Source organism: Parambassis ranga, chromosome 9 (genome assembly GCF_900634625.1).
Source record: "Parambassis ranga chromosome 9, fParRan2.1, whole genome shotgun sequence".
Lineage (NCBI taxonomy): Eukaryota > Metazoa > Chordata > Actinopteri > Ambassidae > Parambassis > Parambassis ranga.
In genome coordinates, this window is record NC_041030.1 from 4,224,059 (window position 1) to 4,242,236 (window position 18,178).

The window sequence follows — 18,178 nt, forward strand, 5'->3', positions numbered from 1 at the left end:
AATCTGTTGTGGAGTCTTTAATCTGGGGCCCATCTTTTTGTTCTCTACCCTGAGCATTAACTCCTTCTTGTCAAAGAAAAACAGGGGGCCTGTAGTAAAGTGTAAATGAGGCAGTGATACAGTGAAACAACATGGGGCTTTGATAATGAGATGCCTGCAGTCTGATGGAAGTAGCAGTCTAGTCTCTGAATGTGTATATGAGCATATGACTTTTAATGGTTGTGTGTTTAGTGATCAAACAACTATTAAAACGACATTTCAGTTTGTATTGTTTTCCACACAGAATAGCATCATTTTGACCTGGCAGAGGTAACCATAGGTGCTACATATATATTGCTTGTAAATGAGGCAAAACATCTGTAAAGTAGGCTAATTTGACATCAATTATATTAAAACAAAAAGCCACACAAAGTTTACATCCAGCAAAAGTAACATTTATTTCCCTGCCTCTTGAATGGGACGTCTTTAAAAGTAAGGAAGCCGAAAGGATCTTGTCACGTGAAGTAAACAGTACTTAACATCCGTTATTGGTGGTCAGCAGCAGCAGCAAGCTACACTAAGAAGATGTTGGACACAGGAAACACCAGATGTAAATCAAAGTGAGCATGTGCTCAACACAATAACAGCCACAGTGTTTGAATGGCAGTCTCTCATATCCTGGTTACTTCCTGTGTTTTTTCGAGTCTCCCTGGTTCGAGTGTAGCTGACAGAGCTCGTCCAATAGTGTGAGTCCACATGCAGCAGGAAGAGGGGCAGCAGTGAGGCTCTTTGATAAAACCTGACTGTCAGCACCGTGTGGAGCCACAGAGAGCTGCGCCACGGTGAGGCACGGTAACACACGCACACAGGCGGACCGGGACCGGGTTGAATGCGGTCCTCAACACGGGACACTGCTGCAGACCGCGCTCCACCATTTTCGGAGATAACAGGACGCTCGTAGAAATCTTCGTCCTCACGGGGGAAGAGGAAATTGCCTCGCCGCGACAACGCTGCTTCTCCCGAAGAAGAACACCGTACCGGGGGTCTGGGGACGCGTTACACCGCGGTCAATATCTATCCGAGTGAGGCTGCACCGCTCTCAGTTGGCAAACTCCTCGGTCCTTTTTAAAGTGCGGACAGTTTAAACGAGCCGGGAGGTGAAGCTGCGTGGGAAGGAGCCGTGTGTCCGCCATGGAGAACGCTCACACGAAGAGTGTGGAAGAAGTTTACAGTTATTTCTGCGTCAATGAGAGCACAGGACTTTCTCTGGACGAGGTGAAGAGACAGAAGGAGAAATGGGGCCTAAACGGTACGACACTGTGAAACACACACACACACACACACACACACACACACACACCACAGACGCTGCTAAAAAAATGTCATGTCACCGAAAACGTGGGCAGTGTGAGCAGAGTATTCAGTATGTGGGCTAAAAGTCATCACCGCCCGGTGTTACTCGGTCTGTAAAGAAAAAGTGAATCGGCTGACGTCATCAGCGGTGACCTCGAGGGTTCCCGTCTCTTACATCATTATAATATATGATAACATTGTGTGCTAATGTTGAACAAACGTGAGGTCGCTGGTAACACTGCTGAGCGCAGTGCTGGGTGCAGCACATCGGCCCATGTGCCCGGGGGTCTGACAGGCACCTGACACTGACCAGGGGCCACAGGATCAGCAGAGCTAAGCTCTGATGATCCAGCCTTTAACGGCTGTTTTATATTAATATCACCTGGGAGGTCATGGAGGCCCCCTCCCCCTCCTCTCTGAAATTCTTTCTCCCATTGTGTCATGGAGGATTTTAATGAAATATTAGTTACAGAACACATGGCTGAACCATCACTGTGTAACAGTGGGAGCATGCTGGGGGTTTTACCACATGTTTGTGTTTTCCTGAGTTCCATCATGTGTTGCTCCTCGGTCTCTGGTCAAAAAACAGGAACTGAAAGACATGTTTTCAACAGTATTTATACATCACTCAACTTCCTTCTTTCTCTGTTTCCTGTGTGGTCCTTGGATCGATCTCTACACACACAGAGCTGCCAGCAGAGGAAGGTAATCACTGCTGTTACTGACACTGTTAGCATTATTGTATGATACGTTTCTGTGATTGCTCACCGACTCCTCTGTCTGCAGGGAAATCCTTATGGGAACTGGTCCTTGAACAGTTTGAAGATTTACTTGTTCGAATTCTTCTGCTGGCTGCATGTATATCTTTTGTAAGTATATCACAATGTCATTTGCACACTGCCCATATCATGAAGTGAAACTCTGTCTTTAAATTTACACTAGCTTCTATCCTGGTGATTCATTTTTCTCTCAGTTATGTACATTCTAAATATTTAAGGGACTCGTGCTAACATCCTTTCAGATCTTCTCACCTCTTACTTGTTAAGAGATTGTTTACATAAAGTCTGAACTGCTGATGGGATTATTATTAAGCTTGGTGGATGATTGTCAGAGGACAGTTTATGCACTGCATAGTGCTAAGGTGTCAACGTCTTTAGTTTGTGTAACTCGGCTGCGGTTACACTCACACAGCAGGCCGCTAAACAGCTGAGAAGGCTAGTGACCCATCTGAGGAATGGTGACAACAGCAGTAGCAGCATTGAGTTGCCATCACTCTGTGCCAAGTAAGACATTTGACTCGTCAAGCATGAGTGCTGCGTAATGACTTACGCTGGTCTCGCCCGGCTCGCTGACTTTTAGTGCTCGATGGATAAATGTGTGATAGTGAACTGCTGTTATGTAATAGCATTGTTAGCGTGTGTTCAGGCCCATTCAACACTAGTTAATAGTGCAGTGTTGTGCAAAACTATTTGTGCGACCAGAGTTGATTCATTTTTTTCATAATGTTAGAACAGCCACACACCAGATTCACAGATGGCTGCAGAACTTTTTGATAACAGACTCCCTCTGTACTCTGCTGTGTGTGCCTGTGTGAGAGCTGGTATGTAGTGTGCTGTACCCAGTTAGGTGATACAGAGGTGTCAGGGGCTGCTGTCTGACAGGGGAGCAGAGCACCACTCTAGACCAAATTTGGGCCCTCACTCCATCAGGGGGTGGGCTCTCTGTCAGACAGATGCACACACCCACCTCAGTGTAAACTTAATTTATACTATATACCCAGTCTGGAAGCAATATTTTTATTCAGTGCATGTTAGGGGCACTCCCTTTTTTTCTTTTATATTCTGTAATATATTTGGGTTTTGAGCAAACCTTTATAATATCAATGACTAATCAATGAAAGAGGCTGTGAAGCCCAAGTGTTTTTTTCACTCTATGTAAACTGATGGATGTGAATCTCTGGTCTGTGTTCTGACATACAGTAGGCCACAGTGTTAGGCACTATGCTTCTGTATTGACACAACCATTTGGAGTTAAGCTTGCTATTTGAGTTATGCCATCCAAAATGTCTTTGGCATCTGCTCTGCTCGGGTACTTGGGTCTTACTGAAGTTGATTGCTTTATTACATCATCATTACAGCAGATTAACTTATAGCTTTTGACATCATTTTTAGAATCATTTTCTCAGGTTGAGACACTGTATTTTTCTTTCCCAGCAGAGTTTCTGACGACGAGTCAGTTGGAATTTTTGGTGGAGATTGGTGTATAGCCTGAAATGAGGTTTTAATAACAACAGTGGAGTCCTGACTGTTGATATGAGTGAACTGTTTGCATCACTGAATAAAATGTTGATGAAGAAACAGCATTTCATAAAGTAAAACTCTGAAGAAGGATCGCCACACAATTCAGCTGGGCTGTGCAGTGCTGGCAGTTTGAAAGAATCAATACTAACAGATCCACAGGAGGATGTAACGGTTCCATACAATACATTGAATAAATGCAATGCTTGCATTGTTTTTTGATAAGTGGTTGTTAATGAAGTGTGAAAAGTGTTAATTAAAGGATGATTAACGATCCTTATCAGCTGTCTGGAAGTGACAAACGGATAAATCCACACATTAATGGAGCGAAACATGGCATTAAAAACGCATCTTTAAAGAAAACAGCATAAAATCCTGCTCCGTTTATTAATTGATAATTTGTAAAACTGTTGTCCTACTTACAAGGTGTGGTGTTTCAGTATTTGAAATATTTATTTCTACCTTTGTCCCCTGTTGTTCGGTAATTGTCTGCAATAATTAATGACATATTGTTCTGTGCTGGTTTCAGGTCCTGGCCTGGTTTGAGGAGGGGGAAGAAACAATTACAGCATTTGTGGAGCCTTTTGTAATTTTACTCATTCTAATAGCAAACGCCATTGTCGGTGTGTGGCAGGTGAGTGACACAGCCTGCTATTCTTGTCAGGACAGTAGTTCAGAATCCCACCTGTAGTAAATGTTTTGTATCTTCATGATGTGTAGAAGTGCAACATGTGGATGAAATGTGTACTTTCAGTCATAAGAGACGGTAAGGATTTAAATATGGTGATTATTGTATTAATGCAAACACCAAGTACTCAAGTTTGCCTTAAGACCACTTATTATTTAATAATTCCTGCCAGTTTGTCATCAGCAGCCTTTCTGTACATCTCATCTCTGTACATATGAGGGTGGTTTATTTTAAAAAATGTGTGGGCTGCCTGTTCTGAGTGATGGTTCTCTTGTTGATGTGAATGCAGGTGCCAGAATAAAACTAGAAAACATCAAAAGACAGAAAATAATGTTACTTGTCTTTTCATACACCAAAAAGACCTAAATGTCCCCAATTAAAACTTGCATTTCTCCTCAATAGGAACGCAATGCTGAGGATGCTATTGAGGCACTGAAAGAGTATGAGCCTGAGATGGGGAAAGTGTACCGGCAGGACAGGAAGACTGTGCAGAGGATCAAGGCTAGAGACATCGTGCCTGGAGACATCGTGGAGGTCGCTGGTAGGTTATTCTGTGTTTGATTTGGTGGATGTTTGTTGCATTTGTTGCTTAGAAAAGTCCTGAAGTTTGGGCTTAAAAACACATGAGCAAGAGAGGAAAAGACCTTGAAATTCCTAGCAAACTGTCAATTTGATGCATGTGCAGCCACAATCAAAAGTACGGTAGTTTTAACTGTGAAGGAGCTTCAGAGATCAGTGTTGTGGTGTTTTCATGTGGCAGTCATCGGCTCTGCCTCAGGTATAACCTACTTTGTTCAGATCAAAAGAGTGTTGGAATGGTCATGGATGGTATTTAGCACAAACCTCCCCCATCTGCAGAGGTGACTCACCCAGCAAGAGTGATGTATTTTGAGATGGTCCTATTAACCTGTTGTCTCAGAGGACTTGCTGTTACTAAGACCCATTTAAGTGTGAACATGAGTGTGTGTGTGCATATTTGTCCACACAAGCTCCTGTAACAAGCTTCAACTGGCCCTCCCATTGTTTAAAGTTAACCATCATGCAATCTGTGGGGCTGTTGAGGTCTAGTCGGCATATTTCAGCACTGAAAACCCCAGCTTTGATTTTTTTTTTTTCCCCCCACGGCAAGTAATATTTTTGCAGAGGGATGAACGGGGATGGGTGTGTGAGGAATGCTGGGGTCCTTAAAACACTAGAGTTATCTTGATAGTCTGTTAGGCCTTAAGCCACTTAAGTGATGCATGGTTTTTCGGTGCATGGTGGTAGGTTGTATTTTTAGCTGTTCAGATTATTGAATGCTGTATTTATAGATGCAGTGACAGTCGTGAAGATGACAGGTGTCTGGTCCCACCCCACGTCCGCCCCTCCCACCCGGCTCTGGGGAACATTGCCACAGTGGGTGACGTGGGACAGAGTAACCTTGACAAGGGCAATTGAAGCAGAAGTGCAGGGATTTAATGTGTGTGTATATGCTGTATAAAACTTGACAGTGCTGATGATGACATTTTAGTTATGTGCAGCAAGAAAAGCTGAGCATGGACTGCTTAAATATTTGGCTCGGGTTTAAAGAGAAATTTCTGAGTCGGATGCATATTAGAGACCTAGTTATTATATATAAACTCTTGATGAAGGTAGCTGGAGGCTTTGCTGTCAGCAGCTTTGAGGCTTTTTGAAAACAGCAGCCTGGCAGCAAAACCGGACGCTTTATTCTGCAGTCAGGAGAAGCTCATCAGCTCTGCTTACTTCCTAAATCCTTGAAAATATCTTTTACAAGAGCTTCTGTCAGGCTTCCCTTTTTATGAATAATATTTCCTTCAGCTCCAAAGTGACCCCTTGCCATGCAGAGGAGGAGTGTGATGACGCAGATGCAAGCTGGGTGGCTGCTGAGCTGAGGCAGAGGACACAGAGACGGGCCCTCTGTGGCTGCCTCAGCTGTGAAAAGAATAGCCTGCAGCCAATCTGCATAGCTCTCCGTCAGGCTGCTGCTGTGTGTTTCCAGTGCTGCCTCCTACTCATGCCTGATAGCTCATCATCACCTTACTGATGAAATTTGTTTAATGTTACAAAAATAACATTCTGTCCAATGTGTTTCTCAGACTTTTATGTAAACTTGGATTTATCTTTGTAGTTTTTCCATTGGGCTGATGTTTGTGTTGGTCTTCTCTGTGTAGTCCTGAGCCAGTCATCGCAACTAAGTTTTTCATTGATTTGAATAACTCAAACCTTTTTTGTTTCACAGTAAGCAAACATCATTTCTTAAATGATTGCCTTGCCTAACTCAACTAATTGAAAAAGATTGGAGCTTGTTCAGCACACTGTGTGTGTCTGTTTACAGTTTGATGTCCAGGGCTTGCAGAGTTTAGATGCTGACCTTCTTTCAGAGCAGCAGATTGCTTGTGTAGTTGTGGGGTCTGGCAGCAATGTGCTCTTGTGTGTGTTGGGGGGCTGTATAGGAGGAGGATCTCTAATCTGCTCCTATTGTGCTAGAGAGAGATGACCTTATAGGGAAGCGCTTTGTGGATAACTGTCCCACCCCACTGTGCTCAATGCACAGTGACCCTACCCATCGGCACCCTCCACTAAGATTCCAGACACCATGGATAGTATGTGGCATTTAATGTGGTCTGGCAAGCGTCCGTTGTCACTGAGGGATTGTCTTTTGGCAAAGGTTCCTGAGTTGTCAGCAAGACTTAGAGAAATGGTCTCATCTTACCAACTGGGAGATGCTTCAGTAATGAAAAAAAAAACTCACTCAAAAACTCAACAGTACAGGTCAAAGGCACTGCTATTAAATCAGCACAGACCTTATCTGGACATGAGTATGCATGTAATGTTCTGAATAAATTCCATGTCTGCTGTGACACAAATGTCAATTACTACCTATTGCAGCTGTAATTTTCTCCATTGTTAAATCCAGGCTTCTATTACAGATCCTTGACTGTTCAGCCCTCTGCACTAGCCTTGTTAACCCTAATGTCACTCTGCAGTGACTGCTGGGAATCCATGCTATGCTGTCTGGTTACAAACAGGATGGTGAGATGTCAGACTTTAACCCTGCCAAGGCTATAATGAGAGCCACTGCTCTTTTCAGATTGGCAATAAACATATATGTAATATTTACTGTGCTCTACTAAACAGTGAGTGAATTTTGGCAGGAGATTTAATGCTCCCAGTTTTGTTACTGTGGAAACAGAAACATGCTCTGAAGAGCACCATGCAGCTGCTGCTTAAGATTCATAAAAAATCAGAGTTCTCAGGGAGATGTTGCTTACATAGCTGAGGTCATAGGTGAGTATCTACTCCAAAGTCCGCTGACGTGTTTGCATCTGTGACAGCATAACAGTAGAGAAGAGACCTGTCAGTAAATATTGATTTACTGACAGACACCAGCCAAACACTAATGAAACTCTTGTACTCTAGCCATGTTTACTGATGTAAAATTAAAGTAACTTGCCTCTGTGCTAACACAGTGGACAGATTTATACTAGATGAAAAGGGTCTGGAACATAGGGAGATGTGTTGGAAAAAGCTGCAAGATGCTTTGGTCAGAAACAGCCCACTTCACCTGACAGGAGGTCAGTCTTTTGTTCAGCTGCCATCAGCACATGTAACCTCCTGGCTGGCCCTGAGGAGGCCTGGCCTGCCAAACCACACGCAGTCACCCTAACACACACCAGGTGCAGGTGCCAGTCAAAGCTGGCGCTCTCAGTTTAGCCGCTGCCTGTTTAAAAGGTGCCTCTGGGAGTGATATCAAGTGCATTGTATCACCCGGGCTGAGCTTTTGTCACTGTGAAATGTGCAGAGTGTATGACCTCTTGGCAAGTGCAGAGGTGAAAAAGTGGTCATGCCTGAGGAGATGTTTGGACCGCTACCAAGTAGGATGTTGACACAAAGGGACAGATGATATATGTACGCTTCGTCAGAGGAGGCCTGCAGTGTAACACAGCCAGGGGACAATTCATGACAGTCTTAATGCAGAGCACCAGTTTTTCACCAAACCTTGTCCCTGTTTCTTGGCTCAACATGGTCTTTGAGGTTGGATTTTATTCAATAGTAATGACTTAGCACAGGACACATTACACAACCACCCGGGATGTAGTTGTAAACTTTTTGTCTGCTAAGGAAACATTTAGTTCTTTCTTCCTGTAGCACAGCTAATGGTAATCCTTTAACCTTGTCCATAATTTTTCTCTTATAATTATAAAAAATAAAAAAAAGCACCATGAGTATTGATCCATGCGATCAGGAAGTTAAATACAGCCCCACTCTGAAATGTGCCTAAGCCTGCTCTGCTTGGTCAGTCGGTGAGTTTGGTGGCATGACCTTCTCAGAAGTGGAGCTTCCATTGCGTTGTTTTTTCCAGATTGAGATGGTTTAACGATGCAGCTGAGCTTAGAATTTGTCCTTCTCAGAAAAGCTGTCACTGTCTGTGACACTTGATTGGCCAGTACCCGCTGACAGATGAGAGTTTCTGGCACTGCTGTCAGGACACCTAATGAGTTGATCATCCAGCCTCTCTCTGTGCCTCATGGTGCGATGTCAACACTCGCAAAGCAAATGAAATGCTCCCAGCTGTAATAAGGCTCGACAGTCATTGGGAGTTGTATGAACTGCATGTGCCATTTATTAAAGTAGTATAATGATGACTTTAGGAGGTGGTGTAAAAGCGGAGGTTGTCTCTTTTTGTGGCAATGATCGAGAAGCAGCTGCTATCATAAGACCACATTTAAACCTGATCACTGGATCGGGAAACGTATCGAAATGCTTTCCCTTTTTTGGCTGCATGCATTGTTGGTCCCATCGCCATTTTCCCCTCCCTTGCCCTCGGGGGCATGGCTGGTTTTGGATTACGGTACATGTCTCTCTCAAATAGGTTCTGGACACTGGAACATTCAATGAAGTCGTTTGTTTTCAGGAGTTTTCCTTTGTCTCTAGGTTGTGTTCAATTCTTGGATATTTGGCAGGCTGGTGTGGTTTCCTGGATTCTAACTATACTGTATTCTTGGAGTCTTTTGTAACAATCTAACACAATTTACATTTTTAACTAGGTAGGCCTATATGTAGACTACACCCACAGAACTGTGCCATACCCTGAGCCATTTCCCCAGTTTCTAATGCCTTTATGTACCATTAGGAAGCTGAATTGGGTCACTGCAATTCCGATGTACCCAAATTGGCTTTTTCCTTTGAGACGAGCCTTTTATGGCTCACAAGTCCTTCATTTCCTCCTCTTTCTTTGGCTTTCCTTCTCTCTCCCTTTAATAATGACAACAGTGCTGCTGTGTGGCACAGCAACCACTGTGTTACAGACTGTTGTTTCTCAATTTAGTTTACAGTAATGCTGAGTTACTGCCTACAGAGACATCTCATCTGTTAAGTCTTTATTTGACCAGCACCTGAAAGACATGGGTAGAGCTGATCAACCTCTAGGCTCAGTGGTGATGATATGGTGTAATATTTTTAGGTAAAACAAAAACCTTTAAACTGCATAAAGATATTAGATTGTAAGTTTTCTATTATTGTTGTTTTGGTTGTAGTTGGAGACAAGGTGCCTGCTGATATCCGGATCTGTTCAATCAAGTCAACTACTCTGAGGGTAGATCAGTCCATTTTGACAGGTAAGACACATCTGCTGATCGTATCACATTTTTTTTCTGTGTCCCTTTCATCAGTTTACGTAATTCAATTTATACAACATGGTTCTAATGAGATATAACTGTAAGATCAACTTGACCAAATTACACTCTTTTAATTTTTATATGTATTCTTCAAATTCCTGTTTTGCTTATGTGAATTTACAAGATCAATCCTCCACCTGTGGTTGAAGGACATAAACGGATTGTTTGAGCTGGCTGTAAAATGAGCCCTAAAGTCTATTTTGACACTCTTTCCAATTAGCACATTTGCTTCTGAACTGAAACATGGACGTGGAAGATCAGTGAAACAGCACCACTGATCTGGAGAGCAGATTTGTAGAGATATGTGCTTTGTTTCTGAAACCATCCTGTCAGAAGCAAACTGAGTTGTGTTGTCTTTGTAGGCGAATCTGTCTCTGTCATCAAACATACCGACCCTGTGCCTGACCCTCGAGCCGTAAATCAAGACAAGAAGAACATGCTTTTCTCCGTAAGTGTTTGCACATGCTGTTGATGACACATGGCTTCATGTTTATTTAGTTTTATTTGGAGATGAGTGAGATATGATCAAATGCACTTGGGCGGACTTGCATTGTGTCTTACTCTAGGGCACCAACATTGCAGCTGGAAAGGCCGTGGGTGTGGTCGTTGCCACTGGTGTTAACACAGAAATCGGTAAGATCCGTGACGAGATGGCGGCCACGGAGCAGGAGAAGACGCCACTGCAGCAGAAGTTGGATGAATTTGGTGAACAGCTGTCAAAGGTCATTTCCATCATCTGCGTTGCCGTGTGGATCATCAACATCGGGCATTTTAACGACCCTGTCCACGGAGGCTCCTGGATCCGTGGGGCTGTCTACTACTTCAAGATCGCTGTAGCGCTGGCTGTGGCTGCCATCCCCGAGGGTCTTCCTGCCGTCATCACCACCTGCCTGGCCCTTGGCACTCGCCGCATGGCCAAAAAGAACGCCATTGTCCGCAGCCTCCCCTCTGTGGAGACCCTAGGCTGCACCTCTGTTATCTGCTCTGACAAAACTGGAACCCTGACCACCAACCAGATGTCTGTCTGCAGAGTAAGTCACGCATATTTTTGAGGTATTTCAAAAACACACGGCATTCTATTCTTTTACAAATATGTCTCCAGCCTCATAAAATGGAAGCATACTTGTTGTTCTCACAATGAAAACACTTAAATATTAGTGTTCAAACAGCTTGGTCCCCACAACATAAGAAATGCCTGGCTTACACGTTCTTGGTGTGTTGCTGAGCAGTCGTCAGGGCTCATGTCATGTTTGCCGTTCCCGCCTGATCTTTGAATAAGGCGACCGCAGTTATATAATGCTCTGACTGCAGAAGTCACTTTCAACACATTTGTCAGCATAAATGCTAATTCTCCCTCTGCAAACACTGAGAGTGAAGGCTTCATTGTGATAAGGTATGCAGGTTATTTAACAAGAAGACAACATGCTGTAGCTTCTCTAATCTACAGTGAGCTGTTGGATGACTTGCAGTGCTGCTGTTGCATAACCAACCTTGCGTCACCAAGCTGCAAAGCAGCCAGCCTGTAGTTGCTTTCTCTCTTTCTGTGTCTGCGAGTGGCACCCCAGTGCTGGCGGCCCCACATAAAGAGGACATTTCAGCATTTATTAAAGCTTAGACCCCTTTTGTTGCCTGTTCTTTCTCAGAACTTTGGCACAGTCTGAATGAGACTAGTGACATTAATTTACAGTTTATATTAAACAGTTGTTTAGGTCTGTTGTTGGACTGCCTGTGGTAATGGCTGTAATTAAATAGCGTTGTGATTCTGTAGTTGTCATAATGATTGATAGGAAGCCATATTAAATGCATTCATTTCAGGCATCAGTAAGATAAAAATGAACACTAATGGTTAAATCTAAGTACTGTACCAAAATGAAGCCACTTGTCTTCTTATTTATAGTGAGCTTCCTTTCTCTAACAAAATTCTCTAAGCTGGTATGACCTGGCTCTGTGTGTCTATGTGTGAGAGATGATCAAAGCTTTCTGCAGCAGTGAGCCTGGCACTGTGGCTTCTTCCTTCTCAGCTACTCTCAGGCTCTCTGGCAGGATCTTCTGTTTACTTGGGGAGAGAAACTAAACACCTCTTTTGTTACATTAGGCAGTGGGCCACCTAGACTGGTCCTCACTGTGACACTCTCTGTAACACTGCAGGCTGGTCAGCTGTCTGAAAAAACTGCTCAACTTTCTGGGAGTTCTGTGGTTTGTGCTGCCACCTGCTGTACCACTAACGAAACCGGGCAAACACCGACATGATCAAATGATCATCTTTGCTTTGGGGGACAGAAATCACACTCGTCCACTTTTGTCCCATCTGCTTCTCTGACTTCCAGATGTTTGTTATCGACAAAGCTGAAGGCGACAGCTGTTCCCTGTCAGAGTTTACCATCACAGGCTCTACCTACGCTCCTGAGGGAGAAGTGTGAGTATATTCGCAGCTTCTGCATAATTTGACAACATGCAGGCAGAGACGGCGACCCTGTTGTTGAAGTGTACACACTCAGAGACTAAAACATATTATCAATAGGTACCAGGATGGCAAACTAATGAGGTGCTCCCAGTATGATGCCTTGGTTGAGCTTGCCACCATCTGTGCCCTGTGCAACGATTCCTCCTTGGATTTCAACGAGGTTTGCACCCTGCCTTGTTCTTGCTGTATTACTGCACATGGTTTAAAAGCAATTATTGAATAGGAGAAAATATATTCGTCTCAGGTGAAAGGTGTATATGAGAAGGTCGGTGAGGCCACAGAGACTGCGCTGACCTGCCTGGTGGAAAAGATGAACGTCTTTGACACCGAAGTCCACAACCTGTCCAAGATTGACAGAGCCAATGCTTGCAACTCGGTGAGTGACACCAGATCCCCTCACCTGCATACACTGCACATTTCCACTCTTCCTACTCAGCAGGTTTTTACGCCATCTGCCTCTTTTTGTGGGATCAGGTGATCAAACAGCTGATGAGGAAGGAGTTCACCCTGGAGTTCTCCAGAGACAGGAAGTCAATGTCTGTCTACTGCACACCAAACAAGTCCCGTTCATCCATGGGCAAAATGTTTGTTAAGGTATACTGAAAGAAATGTGTGTAGCTTCAGCGTCAGTCTTCTGTCATGTCATGTTCTGGTGGGTGCTTTAAACGTCTGTTCTGCCTCACAGGGCGCCCCAGAGGGAGTCATTGAGAGATGTACTCATGTCAGAGTTGGCAACCACAAAGTTCCCCTCAACAAATCCATTAAAGAGAAGATCATGTCCGTTATCCGTGAGTATGGCACAGGTCGTGACACCCTAAGGTGCTTGGCTTTGGCCACACGAGATAGCCCACCCAAAATGGAGGACATGATACTGTCCGACACCGCCAAGTTCTCTGAGTATGAGGTACATATTCGATCTTTTTTGGTTAAAAAACATGATAATTAAAATTGGCTGTTAAGGGCTTTTGTAGTACATTTATACTCTTCTTCAACTGTCTGTGTTCAGTCTGACCTGACCTTCGTTGGCTGTGTTGGCATGCTGGACCCTCCCAGACAGGAGGTGGCTGCCTCTATCAAGCTGTGCCGTCAAGCTGGCATCCGTGTCATCATGATCACCGGAGACAACAAGGGCACAGCTGTGGCTATCTGCCGCCGCATTGGCATCTTGACAGAGGAGGACGATGTTGAGCGAATGGCCTTCACTGGACGCGAGTTTGACGAACTCTCACCCTCTACACAGCGGGAGGCGGTGACTCATGCACGCTGTTTCGCCCGGGTGGAGCCCTCCCATAAGTCCAAGATTGTTGAGTTCTTGCAAGGATTTGATGAGATCACAGCGATGGTATGAAGACAAAGAGCTGAGTCAGCAGGGTTTTTAGGGCGATGCTGTCACTGCTCTGTGTAACAGAATGTTTGTCTACAGACAGGTGATGGCGTGAACGACGCCCCTGCTTTGAAAAAGGCAGAGATTGGCATCGCTATGGGCTCTGGCACTGCCGTGGCCAAGTCCGCCTCTGAGATGGTCCTCGCTGATGACAACTTCTCTTCCATTGTGGCTGCTGTTGAAGAGGGCAGAGCTATTTACAATAACATGAAGCAGTTCATCAGATACCTTATCTCTTCAAATGTGGGTGAGGTTGTCTGGTGAGTCTCCAATTGTGCGGCTTTTTTTCATAGTAAACCTAGACAAAGGAAGGAATCTGTATACAAGTATTCATATTTGCTCCCTGTCTGACTGGAGTCATTTCTCCTGGTAGCATCTTCCTGACTGCAGCTCTGGGCTTCCCTGAAGCTCTGATCCCAGTTCAGCTGCTATGGGTCAACCTGGTGACTGACGGCCTCCCTGCCACCGCACTGGGCTTCAACCCTCCAGATCTGGACATAATGGAGAAGCCTCCCCGCAATGCTAAGGAGCCCCTCATCTCTGGCTGGCTTTTCTTCAGATACCTGGCCATTGGAGGTACACGGATAACAACAGGAATTAGACCAGAGGAATCAGTTTGAAGCCATTCATGTTTCATGTGTTGGTGCCGTTGTTTCCAGGCTACGTGGGTGCCGCTACTGTGGGAGCTGCTGCGTGGTGGTTTACCCTCTCTGAAGAGGGTCCGCAGGTCACTCTGTACCAGCTGGTAAGTATGCCTATCTAACAGAACATCCTTCAGCTTCCCTCCCCCTCTCGGCCTCCACCTCACTCCCCCCATCCTCCCTGCAGAGCCACTTCCTCCAGTGTGCACCAGACAACCCAGATTTTGACGGCCTGGACTGCGAAGTGTTTGAGTCACCCTATCCGATGACCATGGCCCTGTCTGTACTCGTCACCATCGAGATGTGCAATGCTCTGAACAGGTAAGCAAGTGTGTTTACAAACAGTCTTTTCATAGTGTGTGGCTCCACCAGCAGAAGGACAAACTGTGTAATTAAATCACCATTTGTGTTCCTGCCTCTCCTCAGTCTGTCAGAGAACCAGTCCCTGCTGAGGATGCCTCCTTGGGAGAACATTTGGCTGCTGGGGGCCATCTGCCTCTCCATGTCCCTACACTTCCTCATCCTCTATGTGGATCCTCTGCCTGTGAGTCTGCCTAATACATACAGTTACATACTGCAGAGCACATTGTTGGAGTTTTAGGCTTTGTGTGCCCTCTGGTGGCCATTGGTTTATTTTAGAATCCATCTGGAAATAGAGGAATATCAGTAATTCTAGGCATTACTTCTTTGATGTATTTAAGTACATAACAGCTGGGATACAGTTACTAACTTGTGCTAGGGTGTTAGGGAGAAACTTTTTTCTTGTCTATACTATACTACATATTGAGACACAAGAGTGTCAGTCACCTCATTATTCCCCTAAGAAAGTAAATATATTTTGTAAAAATTCAACCACTGAGCTGGCAGACATCTTCCCAGAGGTCAATCATTTTACACAATTGATTTGAAATTAAATTTACTTGACTTCTTAAGTAGATTGAGCATTGACTGCATCCATAACTGTCTAGCACTGGTCTGTTCAGACAGTCAGGCATTCATCATAGCCTTGTTGTTTTTAAAGTATCTGAGTATCATTTTTTTGCCACATTCTCTTGCAGGTCATCTTCCAGATCACCCCTCTAGACACAACACAGTGGATGATGGTGCTGAAGATCTCCCTGCCAGTCATCCTGCTGGACGAGCTGCTTAAGTGTGTGGCCAGGAACTACTTGGAATTCGGTAAACAGCTGGAGAAGCCGGCCCACAAAGGCTGCTCTCTGTCCACATGCGCCGAGGGCATCTCCTGGCCCTTCGTGGCCGTCTCCCTGCCCCTGGTGCTGTGGATCTACAGCACCGACACTAACGTGTCCGCCATGTTGTGGCCCTGACTGACTCCAATGTGCTACCCTCTTCGTGCACCAGTGTGAAGTGGACATTAACACACACACACACACACACATCTAACACAGTTACATTAACTCGGAACAACTTACAGTCAACACTTGCACCTGAAAACCGTCAGATCGTGGTGTGTTTTCACTGATACATGTTTTTGGGTGGGTGGGGGTTTAGTCATATTTTAATGACTGACATTACATGTTTTATTTAACCATCACGCTTTTCTCTCTTTTTGACCCTTGTTGTGAACAGAGAAGACCACTGTGTGTTGAGATGTACAGAGAATTTACACTATTTTATAATGATTAATATTTTGTAATTTTGGGTAACGGCTGCGGGGACAAGACTGTTGGATGTAAGGAGAATGAGGATCCAATAGTACAATACTAATTTTGGGGCAAAGACTTGAATAGATTTGTCCTGGCATAAATCTCTAGTCATTTTTTGAGCTCCATGCATCTTCATTATTTTCTGCATTAGGCAGAGCACAGCTACCTCAATGCTGTTAATATCACCATAACTACCCATCTGTCTTAACGACCATTTCACACATTATTATTTTAAGTGTTGAGGTAATTTTTTTCAGTAGAAACAAAGCTATCGTGTGCATTTTAGTCTTTTTTTTTAAACACATATTTTTTCCTCTGTTATTTGAGGGAAGAGTGGACAAAGATGTTAACAGTTTGATTCAGAGCAGTTTTTGATAGTCTGTTGTTAAATTTATTTACTTGAAGAAAACACATGTCTTGGTTTCTGTTTAAGTTCAGTTTTTGAGATTAAGTTTTAATTTTGCATCTAAAATACAGTAACCTTTATAATGTATGTAAAATGTGCACATACTGTACTTGAATATGTAAAAAGGCACCAGGAAGCTGTCAATCTTATCAGCAGAGCACAACACGGACAGTTTAACAGGAACTCGCCCCCCCCCCCTCAAAGGCTGAAACAGCGGCTCATCGGAAGTGTCTGTATATCTGTACATAGAACAGAAGTTTAAATCCCTGTACACAGTTTTGTTGCTGTCTAAATGCTCCGTACATTTACACTAGTTAAGTGTGGTCGTAGACGTTGTGCATGTCTGCTCTAATAATACCAGGCCAGTGAGTTCTTTTAGTTTAAGAGCTAACTGTTGTTTCTTCCAATGCCTTCCACCCGTTTACCTGCAGAGTGAGTACACTTTGACCTGCATGCCAACTGCTACTGTGCTCTCATCTTGGTGTGGTTGCACGCAGTCATTGCTTGTATGAAATGACAGCAATAATGGCTCCTCAGATTTTTTAATACGGTTTTAAAATAATACTTTTAATGGTACAAAAGAGGAGCCAAATAAGATGTTTTAGAAGGCCTTAAATGTCCTTAAGTGCCAGGTACACACTGAGTTCAAACAGGCTGCTGGGAATTTTTGATTGTACTCTGGCAGCATGTGGCCACTGATAGAAACAACTGATATTTAGATGTCCCACACCATTACAGCACATGGTGTGGTATGTAGTTTTTTTGCTTGTTGACAGTATGGCCTCATTTACATTTAAATTATTTGCTGCTCAGTTGATTTTGAACTGTGTGATTTGTGTCCATTGATTCTTTTCTTCCTCTCTCTTCTTTGTCTTTGCAGCAAAGGCCAAGTAAGCCCACCTCTACTCTAAGTTCCTTGCAGAATCTTTGGTTTTGGGTTTTGTGTTGTGCATGTGTGTTTTGGGCAGCACATCTTACAAGAGCTGCATGTCACTTAAGTGATACGACGGGCTCATAACTTTCAAACAGTTTTACAGAATGGCCATTAATGAATGTCTGATGGAAGCTTAGCCAATCCCGGTTCATGAATCCTTCTATCCTCCTGCATGAAGAGCCTCAGATTATGATACAGATCTCACACCATCTTTGTAGTAGACTAAGATCTTAGTACTGTGCACAGACAGTTGTACATTACTCCATGGTGCATGTCTGCTCAGTCAGCCATCTGTTTTACCAGACTTATGAAATAGACAATGTATAGTATTGGTAAATAGATTAGACATTCATCAGGTAGTAAAAAATGTTCAATAAACTCAAAAACACAGTTCATCTTTCCTAAGGAAATACTTTTATGGGATATTTAAAAACCAAACTTTTTTTTTTTTTTGCACTGATTTTGCCATATCTGGGAAGGCGGACGTGCAGTGATGCGTGTTTTACCGTGACAACAGCAGGCAGTCCCTCCACTGGCATTTTTTTGCCAAACTGCTGTACTGTATTTTCAGAGATGATTGTACAATGTATCACATGAACTTTGATTTCAGGTAAATAAAACTGTCATACATGAAAAGATTACTCACTTTTGTTGTTATTAAGACTCACTTTGTTGTCTGTCTTCCAA

The 18,178-nt window shown here is 43.8% G+C and overlaps 1 protein-coding gene across 2 annotated transcripts; it reads left to right on the top strand.

Moving 5' to 3' along the window:
* Window positions 1-559: 559 nt before the first annotated feature.
* atp2a2a (ATPase sarcoplasmic/endoplasmic reticulum Ca2+ transporting 2a) lies at window positions 560-18,132 on the top strand. 2 transcript variants are annotated; one of them, XM_028415047.1, is made up of 21 exons: window positions 560-1,288; window positions 2,020-2,037; window positions 2,119-2,201; window positions 4,159-4,263; window positions 4,720-4,858; window positions 9,855-9,935; window positions 10,358-10,443; window positions 10,562-11,026; window positions 12,323-12,411; window positions 12,517-12,619; window positions 12,704-12,835; window positions 12,934-13,053; window positions 13,145-13,363; window positions 13,466-13,801; window positions 13,883-14,103; window positions 14,217-14,419; window positions 14,503-14,588; window positions 14,672-14,805; window positions 14,911-15,028; window positions 15,543-15,663; window positions 17,438-18,132. In XM_028415047.1, the coding sequence occupies exons 1-21, from the start codon at window positions 1,171-1,173 to the stop codon at window positions 17,449-17,451; spliced, it is 2,991 nt and encodes a 996-aa protein (XP_028270848.1). In that variant the 5' UTR covers window positions 560-1,170; the 3' UTR covers window positions 17,452-18,132. The 2 variants fall into 2 exon arrangements, with proteins under 2 accessions (XP_028270848.1, XP_028270847.1); XM_028415046.1 differs by lacking the exon at window positions 17,438-18,132 and having other exon boundaries at window positions 561-1,288; window positions 15,543-16,805.
* The last annotated feature ends 46 nt before the right edge of the window (window positions 18,133-18,178 follow it).